Source organism: Pleurodeles waltl, chromosome 12 (genome assembly GCF_031143425.1).
Source record: "Pleurodeles waltl isolate 20211129_DDA chromosome 12, aPleWal1.hap1.20221129, whole genome shotgun sequence".
Classification (NCBI taxonomy): Eukaryota; Metazoa; Chordata; class Amphibia; order Caudata; family Salamandridae; genus Pleurodeles; species Pleurodeles waltl.
The window spans coordinates 34,252,399-34,261,949 of record NC_090451.1 but is presented as its reverse complement, the minus strand read 5'-3'; the positions used below and the strand labels follow the sequence as shown (position 1 = coordinate 34,261,949).

The window sequence follows — 9,551 nt, the reverse complement described above, 5'->3', positions numbered from 1 at the left end:
ACTCACACATAGGGGACAGAACACGGATGACGACCAATAATGTGCTTTTTTGTAAAGGGACTGCGCAAGTGGGAAACCTCGGAGGGGTATAAATGCATATATCACGCCAGACTGTCATTGTTACAACTGATGTAGATACTAGTGGAAACTGGATGTCTTACTGTTACTCTCGTTACACAATAACGCAAAAAAACAAAGACTTTAAAAAAAAGAAAATGATTACGAAGAAGCATTTCTATTTCCTCACTTAGCGCTTAGATACCCTCATGGGTGATAGCACTCTACAAATCCAACTTACATTACACTGAAATGATGCATACCCTTCAACCAAGATGTATCTCTTTCAGGTTCATTGATCTTTCCAGAATATCAAAAACGTCAATTAAGATAAATGTCTTATTTTTGCAAAAGCCTCATTTTTACCCTGAACAAGGATATATTTTGGTGGAGAGCCACAAATATTGCCATCATAAGCACACAGATAAATCTGACTGTCAAAGGTCCACCAGAAACCCAGCCTAGAATGGAGTGGAAATGGGTCCTTAAATATTTGCAGCACTAGGGATCCGATTAAATTATTTCTTTCAGGTGTGCGGTCCTACAACAAAGTGTTGTAGGGTGCTGTGTGATATGAAGATTGTGCGGGCGATGGTGGACGATTACACCAAAAAGTAACTTCCTATGTTTTTTCTTCCCTTATTATTGATTAGGTTTGAGGTTGATCACAAAAACAAAATAATAATATTTCTAGTTTATACAAAACGGACACTGTGGTAAATTACTCCGTAACGGAATGGTTCGAGAGGGTACGCAGCAGGAGTATGACCCGTGCAAGCTAACTTTCCGATTACAACTAAGATCGATGAAGGAAATAGACTGAATTCGTAGCCCGGCTCAATGGATCTGGGAGATGGATCGCGGGCAATATGTTAACAAAGCATCGCTTAGTGGACATTTGACTAATACATGGTATTGATGTCACCATAAAAAGGTGCCTTTCCATAGATCTTCCTGCTGCCTGCTTGTGCACCCATGACAGTATCTCAGGACCAGAGAATTTACAGCTCCGCGCTGATCGAAAAGCTCTTTGTGGTCAGGAGAGCATCGAAGTGGGCTGTTTGCAAGACTGCGGGTGCCGAAGAAAGTGGATCCAACGAATGCGGCGGACAAGAATAGATGTAAAAAAACCTACATCCTCCAACACTACTTTTTAAGAGGTCGACCTCAGCCTTCGAACTGGGCTTCGGGGAGGGAATAATTTACATAGAGCCTTACTGAAAACTAATAACGCAGGGAAAGCGCCAAAGGAGGAAAATGATCTGATTTTTAATCCATGACAACTAGTGCGGGGAAGAGAGGGGAAAAGATGGGAAAACATCGACTTCTTCTTAACAACGAAAAATACAAATCTCTATATAGCTATAGTATATATGCAGATGTGCAGTGTAATATGTTATTTATTACCATTGTTGAGTGTGGGAAGATGCCACGAGAGTGAAACCTCTGCCGAGTCAGGATGCCCGTACCCTCTCTCAAAAGTGGTACTTAAATATCGTATTATATTCTGCATATCTGCGTACATGGTTTTGCTGCTGTCTTTTTCACGTGCAACTGTCTTAACAAAAAGTGTTTAACCGAAGCGGGATACAAAGGGTTAAATGTGTGGGCTGCTGTAATGAGTATTAGGAGAGTTGTTTGAGTATTGTAATTGATACATGCAGTCTATGCGGCAATAAAAAGTACTCTTCAGTGCCAGTTTTTCTGTACTGTGGTAATAAACTCAAAGTTGACCTTTGCACTGTGGTAATAGACATGTAATTGTGTTATTATTATGGTGGCTTTCAGGAACATGTTATGTGCTACTTTTATTTTCACGGCCAGGTTTACAAAAACACATATGTATTCACTGAAAAAATAAAGATTAAAGTAGAGTTATACATAGGTCTTCTAATCACAGAAACTGCTGTTTTAATACAAAGAAAACCACAGAAGTTCACCAGTTAGACATGATTGGTCTGAGTATAACTTGCACTGCCATAGATTCAGATGTCCTCATATTTAATACGTGCAGACATAAGCATGGGACCACACTGATGCAATGGTATATTAGGTCAGTTTAGGTCAGTTTCGTACATAGGCTTTTATTATCAGATGACCTACACATAACCCCACTTTAACCTTTCTTTTTCAGTTCATTTCTAAGGTGCTTTAACATAAGTTAAACTCTTACCACCGTACTTACGTATAACTCCGCTTTTGTTTTATTCAGTAAATTTCCATGTTTTTTTAATGCAAAGTAATATCTTATTATGCTCCATCTGTGGGCAACCTGCTGCCCGTGTGCTCTTTGGCCATGCCCTAAGGGGGTCTGGCTGTGTGGGCTCAAAGGTTGGCCGGTGGGCCCTGCCTGCAGCCAGACCCTACACACAAATCCATGCCAGCAGCCAATCCGTGCCATGCAAAGCCAGGAGCAGGCCCTACAAGCAAAGCCAGCAAGCAGGCCCTACAAGCAAAGCCAGGAGCAGGCCCTACATGTAAAGCCCGGAGCAGGCCCTACAAGCAAAGCCAGGAGCAGACCCTACAAGCAAAGCCAGGAGCAGGCCCTACAAGCAAAGCCAGGAGCAGGACCTACGAGCAAAGCCAGGAGCAGGCCTTACATGCAAAGCCAGCGAGCAGGCCCTACGAGCAAAACCAGCGAGCAGGCCCTACGAGCAAAGCCAGAGAGCAGGCTCTACAAGCAAAGCCAGCAAGCAGGCCCTACAAGCAAAGCCAGGAGCTGGCCCTACAAGCAAAGCCAGGAGCTGGCTCTACAAGCAAAGCCAACGAGCAGGCCCTACACAAAGCCAGGAGCAGGCCCTACAAGCAAAGCCAGGAGCAGACCCTACAAGCAAAGCCAGGAGCAGGCCCTACAAGCAAAGCCAGGAGCAGGCCCTACAAGCAAAGCCAGGAGCAGGCCCTACAAGCAAAGCCAGCGAGCAGGCCCTACAAGCAAAGCCAGCGAGCAGGCCCTACAAGCAAAGCCAGGAGCAGGCCCTACAGGCAAAGCCAGCGAGCAGGCCCTACAAGCAAAGCCAGCGAGCAGGCCCTACAAGCAAAGCCAGCGAGCAGGCCCTACAAGCAAAGCCAGCGAGCAGGCCCTACAAGCAAAGCCAGCGAGCAGGCCCTACATGCAAAGCCAGCGAGCAGGCCCTACAAGCAAAGCCAGCGAGCAGGCCCTCCAAGCAAAACCAGCGAGCAGGCCCTACATGCAAAGCCAGTGAGCAGGCCCTACAAGCAAAGCCAGGAGCAGGCCCTACAAGCAAAGCCAGCGAGCAGGCCCTACAAGCAAAGCCAGGAACAGGCCCTACAAGCAAAGCCAGGAGCAGACCCTACAAGCAAAGCCAGGAGCAGGCCCCACAAGCAAAGCCAGCGAGCAGGCCCTACAAGCAAAGCCAGGAGCAGGCCCTACAAGCAAAGCCAGGAGCAGGCCCTACAAGCAAAGCCAGGAGCAGGCCCTACAAGCAAAGCCAGCAAGCAGGCCCTACGAGCAAAGCCAGCGAGCAGGCCCTACGAGCAAAGCCAGCGAGCAGGCCCTACAAGCAAAGCCAGGAGCTGGCCCTACAAGCAAAGCCAGGAGCTGGCCCTACAAGCAAAGCCAGCAAGCAGGCCCTACACAAAGCCAGGAGCAGGCCCTACAAGCAAAGCCAGGAGCAGACCCTACAAGCAAAGCCAGGAGCAGGCCCTACAAGCAAAGCCAGGAGCAGGCCCTACATGCAAAGCCAGCGAGCAGGCCCTACAAGCAAAGCCAGCGAGCAGGCCCTACAAGCAAAGCCAGCGAGCAGGCCCTACAAGCAAAGCCAGCGAGCAGGCCCTACAAGCAAAGCCAGGAGCTGGCCCTACAAGCAAAGCCAGGAGCTGGCCCTACAAGCAAAGCCAGCAAGCAGGCCCTACACAAATCCAGGAGCAGGCCCTACAAGCAAAGCCAGGAGCAGACCCTACAAGCAAAGCCAGGAGCAGGCCCTACAAGCGAAGCCAGGAGCAGGCCCTACAAGCGAAGCCAGGAGCAGGCCCTACAAGCAAAGCCAGTGAGCAGGCCCTACAAGCAAAGCCAGGAGCAGGCCCTACAAGCAAAGCCAGGAGCAGGCCCTACAAGCAAAGCCAGGAGCAGGCCTTACATGCAAAGCCAGCGAGCAGGCCCTACGAGCAAAGCCAGCGAGCAGGCCCTACGAGCAAAGCCAGCGAACAAGCCCTACATGCAAAGCCAGGAGCAGGCCCTACAAGCAAAGCCAGCGAGCAGGCCCTACAAGCAAAGCCAGCGAGCAGGCCCTACAAGCAAAGCCAGGAGCTGGCCCTACAAGCAAAGCCAGGAGCTGGCCCTACAAGCAAAGCCAGCAAGCAGGCCCTACACAAAGCCAGGAGCAGGCCCTACAAGCAAAGCCAGGAGCAGACCCTACAAGCAAAGCCAGGAGCAGGCCCTACATGCAAAGCCAGCGAGCAGGCCCTACAAGCAAAGCCAGCGAGCAGGCCCTACAAGCAAAGCCAGCGAGCAGGCCCTACAAGCAAAGCCAGCGAGCAGGCCCTACAAGCAAAGCCAGCGAGCAGGCCCTACAAGCAAAGCCAGGAGCTGGCCCTACAAGCAAAGCCAGGAGCTGGCCCTACAAGCAAAGCCAGGAGCTGGCCCTACAAGCAAAGCCAGCAAGCAGGCCCTACACAAAGCCAGGAGCAGGCCCTACAAGCAAAGCCAGGAGCAGACCCTACAAGCAAAGCCAGGAGCAGGCCCTACAAGCGAAGCCAGGAGCAGGCCCTACATGCAAAGCCAGCGAGCAGGCCCTACAAGCGAAGCCAGGAGCAGGCCCTACAAGCAAAGCCAGGAGCAGACCCTACAAGCGAAGCCAGGAGCAGGCCCTACAAGCGAAGCCAGGAGCAGGCCCTACAAGCGAAGCCAGGAGCAGGCCCTACAAGCGAAGCCAGGAGCAGGCCCTACAAGCAAAGCCAGGAGCAGGCCCTACATGCAAAGCCAGGAGCAGGCCCTACATGCAAAGCCAGCGAGCAGGCCCTACAAGCAAAGCCAGGAGCAGGCCCTACAAGCAAGGCCAGCGAGCAAGCCCTACATGCAAAGCCAGGAGCAGGCCCTACGAGCAAAGCCAGTGAGCAGGCCCTACAAGCAAGGCCAGTGAGCAGGCCCTACAAGCAAAGCCAGGAGCAGGCCCTACAAGCAAGGCCAGTGAGCAGGCCCTACAAGCAAAGCCAGGAGCAGGCCCTACGAGCAAAGCCAGGAGCAGGCCCTACAAGCAAAGCCAGTGAGCAGGCCCTACAAGCAAAGCCAGGAGCAGGCCCTACGAGCAAAGCCAGGAGCAGGCCCCACAAGCAAAGCCAGCGAGCAGGCCCTACAAGCAAAGCCAGGAGCAGGCCCTACATGCAAAGCCAGCAAGCAGGCCCTATGAGCAAAGCCAGTGAGCAGGCCCTACAAGCAAAGCCAGGAGCAGGCCCTACAAGCAAAGCCAGTGAGCAGGCCCTACAAGCAAAGCCAGGAGCAGGCCCTACGAGCAAAGCCAGGAGCAGGCCCCACAAGCAAAGCCAGCGAGCAGGCCCTACAAGCAAAGCCAGGAGCAGGCCCTACATGCAAAGCCAGCAAGCAGGCCCTATGAGCAAAGCCAGTGAGCAGGCCCTACAAGCAAAGCCAGGAGCAGGCCCTACAAGCAAAGCCAGCGAGCAGGCCCTACAAGCAAAGCCAGCGAGCAGGCCCTACAAGCAAAGCCAGCGAGCAGGCCCTACAAGCAAAGCCAGGAGCTGGCACTACAAGCAAAGCCAGGAAGCAGGCCCTACACAAATCCAGGAGCAGGCCCTACAAGCAAAGCCAGGAGCAGACCCTACAAGCAAAGCCAGGAGCAGGCCCTACAAGCGAAGCCAGGAGCAGACCCTACAAGCAAAGCCAGGAGCAGGCCCTACAAGCAAAGCCAGGAGCAGACCCTACAAGCAAAGCCAGGAGCAGGCCCTACAAGCGAAGCCAGGAGCAGGCCCTACAAGCGAAGCCAGGAGCAGGCCCTACAAGCAAAGCCAGTGAGCAGGCCCTACAAGCAAAGCCAGGAGCAGGCCCTACAAGCAAAGCCAGGAGCAGGCCCTACATACAAAGCCAGGAGCAGGCCCTACAAGCAAAGCCAGGAGCTGGCCCTACAAGCAAAGCCAGCAAGCAGGCCCTACAAGCAAAGCCAGCGAGCAGGCCCTACAAGCAAAGCCAGCGAGCAGGCCCTACGAGCAAAGCCAGGAGCAGGCCCTACAAGCAAAGCCAGGAGCTGGCCCTACAAGCAAAGCCAGGAGCTGGCCCTACAAGCAAAGCCAGCAAGCAGGCCCTACACAAATCCAGGAGCAGGCCCTACAAGCAAAGCCAGGAGCAGACCCTACAAGCAAAGCCAGGAGCAGGCCCTACAAGCGAAGCCAGGAGCAGGCCCTACAAGCGAAGCCAGGAGCAGGCCCTACAAGCAAAGCCAGTGAGCAGGCCCTACATGCAAAGCCAGGAGCAGGCCCTACAAGCAAAGCCAGGAGCAGGCCCTACAAGCAAAGCCAGGAGCAGGCCTTACATGCAAAGCCAGCGAGCAGGCCCTACGAGCAAAGCCAGCGAGCAGGCCCTACGAGCAAAGCCAGCGAACAAGCCCTACATGCAAAGCCAGGAGCAGGCCCTACAAGCAAAGCCAGCGAGCAGGCCCTACAAGCAAAGCCAGCGAGCAGGCCCTACATGCAAAGCCAGGAGCAGGCCCTACAAGCAAAGCCAGCGAGCAGGCCCTACGAGCAAAGCCAGCGAACAAGCCCTACATGCAAAGCCAGGAGCAGGCCCTACAAGCAAAGCCAGCGAGCAGGCCCTACAAGCAAAGCCAGCGAGCAGGCCCTACAAGCAAAGCCAGGAGCTGGCCCTACAAGCAAAGCCAGGAGCAGGCCCCACAAGCAAAGCCAGGAGCTGGCCCTACAAGCAAAGCCAGGAGCTGGCCCTACAAGCAAAGCCAGGAGCAGGCCCTACGAGCAAAGCCAGGAGCTGGCCCTACAAGCAAAGCCAGGAGCAGGCCCTACAAGCGAAGCCAGGAGCAGGCCCTACAAGCGAAGCCAGGAGCAGGCCCTACAAGCGAAGCCAGGAGCAGGCCCTACAAGCAAAGCCAGGAGCAGGCCCTACAAGCGAAGCCAGGAGCAGGCCCTACAAGCGAAGCCAGGAGCAGGCCCTACAAGCAAAGCCAGTGAGCAGGCCCTACAAGCAAAGCCAGGAGCAGGCCCTACAAGCAAAGCCAGGAGCAGGCCCTACAAGCAAAGCCAGGAGCAGGCCTTACATGCAAAGCCAGCGAGCAGGCCCTACGAGCAAAGCCAGCGAGCAGGCCCTACGAGCAAAGCCAGCGAACAAGCCCTACATGCAAAGCCAGGAGCAGGCCCTACAAGCAAAGCCAGCGAGCAGGCCCTACAAGCAAAGCCAGCGAGCAGGCCCTACATGCAAAGCCAGGAGCAGGCCCTACAAGCAAAGCCAGCGAGCAGGCCCTACGAGCAAAGCCAGCGAACAAGCCCTACATGCAAAGCCAGGAGCAGGCCCTACAAGCAAAGCCAGCGAGCAGGCCCTACAAGCAAAGCCAGCGAGCAGGCCCTACAAGCAAAGCCAGGAGCTGGCCCTACAAGCAAAGCCAGGAGCAGGCCCCACAAGCAAAGCCAGGAGCTGGCCCTACAAGCAAAGCCAGGAGCTGGCCCTACAAGCAAAGCCAGGAGCAGGCCCTACGAGCAAAGCCAGGAGCTGGCCCTACAAGCAAAGCCAGGAGCAGGCCCTACAAGCGAAGCCAGGAGCAGGCCCTACAAGCGAAGCCAGGAGCAGGCCTTACATGCAAAGCCAGCGAGCAGGCCCTACAAGCAAAGCCAGCGAGCAGGCCCTACAAGCAAAGCCAGGAGCAGGCCCTACATGCAAAGCCAGGAGCAGGCCCTACAAGCAAAGCCAGCGAGCAGGCCCTACAAGCAAAGCCAGGAGCAGGCCCTACATGCAAAGCCAGGAGCAGGCCCTACAAGCAAAGCCAGGAGCAGGCCCTACAACCAAAGCCAGGAGCAGGCCCCACAAGCAAAGCCAGCGAGCAGGCCCTACAAGCAAAGCCAGGAGCTGGCCCTACAAGCAAAGCCAGGAGCAGGCCCTACAAGCAAAGCCAGCGAGCAGGCCCTACAAGCAAAGCCAGGAGCAGGCCCTACAAGCAAAGCCAGCGAGCAGGCCCTACAAGCAAAGCCAGCGAGCAGGCCCTACAAGCAAAGCCAGGAGCAGGCCCTACAAGCAAAGCCAGCGAGCAGGCCCTACAAGCAAAGCCAGGAGCAGGCCCTACAAGCAACCCCTGCAGCCGGTCAAGCCCCCGAGTGTGGTCAACCACCCACAGAGCACCACCCCGCATCCTTCCTTTTACAGCCTCTTCAGTCAAAAGTACCCAAAATGTAATGTTTTGCTGTTCATGCGTTTTAAGTTCCCCGCTGCAGTGCAAACCTCCCCATGTGACGCCTCACTGCGCACTCCTGTCGCCTACACCCAAGGCTGCCTCACAGGACATCACTGGTCTACTGAGCCTCCATGCTTCTCCTCGTGCCGCTCCGCTTCCGCCGCTAGGAACGTCATCTCCGAGTCCAGGTAATAAGCCCCACCCAGGACCATCACACACCAATGTCTATTGGCTAGCTCTCTAGTGAGGGGCGGGAGCAGCTGTCACTCTGCAAGGTCAGTGTCTGGGCCCTGACCTATGACTCGGAGGGCCAGAAAGGTCAGGGGTCAGCCAGGCCTGAACCACATAAACCGGGTGCGGGCGGGCGGACTGCCAATGACCACAGTGCACACGGCCTAGGCTGCAAGGGCTGGACTCCTGTCAGTCATCACCAAAGAGTGCAAAAGGCCTTCTCCCAGGTACCAGCGGCAGCCACCGGGGAGAGGCCTCCCCGTACGTGTCGGCACTGAGTGCAACGGAGCAGAGGGGTTCTGCACCTGTAGATTGTCATCACCATTACCAGAGAATACACGGGCCCTTCTCCCATAGACTTTCATTATCATAGAATACAGGGGCCCTTCTCCCATAGGCTGACAATTACTACCATAGAGTACAAGGGCCCTTCTCCCATTGGCTGACGATCAATACCATATAGAATACAGGGGCCCTTCTCCCATAGGCTGACAATCATTACCATATAGTACAAGGGCCCTTTGCCCATAGACTGACAATCATTACCACATAGAATACACGGGCCCTTCTCCCATAGACTTTCATTATCATAGAATACAGGGGCCCTTCTCCCACAGGCTGACAATCATTACCATATAGAATACAGGGGCCCTTCTCCCATAGGCTGACAATTACTACCAAAGAGCCCAAGGGCCCTTCTCCCAAGCACTGACGATCATTACCGTAGAGTACAGCGGCCCTTCTCCTAAAGGACCCTTCTCCCATAGGCTGACAATCATTACCATATAGTACAAGGGCCCTTTGCCCATAGACTGACAATCATTACCACATAGAATACACGGGCCCTTCTCCCATAGACTTTCATTATCATAGAATACAGGGGCCCTTCTCCCACAGGCTGAC

At 54.4% G+C, this 9,551-nt stretch overlaps 1 protein-coding gene across 1 annotated transcript; it reads left to right on the top strand.

Annotated features, from left to right (window-relative positions):
- The first annotated feature begins 2,434 nt into the window (after positions 1-2,434).
- LOC138267036 (serine/arginine repetitive matrix protein 2-like) lies at positions 2,435-8,419 on the top strand. Its single transcript, XM_069215883.1, has 2 exons — positions 2,435-6,039; positions 6,163-8,419. Exons 1-2 carry the CDS (start codon positions 2,435-2,437, stop codon positions 8,417-8,419), a joined length of 5,862 nt encoding a protein of 1,953 aa, XP_069071984.1.
- Positions 8,420-9,551: the final 1,132 nt, after the last annotated feature.

Bases quoted from the DNA above. Each gene is read 5' to 3' on its own strand.
- LOC138267036 (XM_069215883.1), top strand. From the start codon at position 2,435: ATGCCAGCAGCCAATCCGTGCCATGCAAAGCCAGGAGCAGGCCCTACA. The intron at 6,040-6,162 runs GTGAGCAGGCCC...CTACAAGCAAAG, and splicing joins AGGCCCTACAAGCAAAGCCA to CCAGCAAGCAGGCCCTACAA.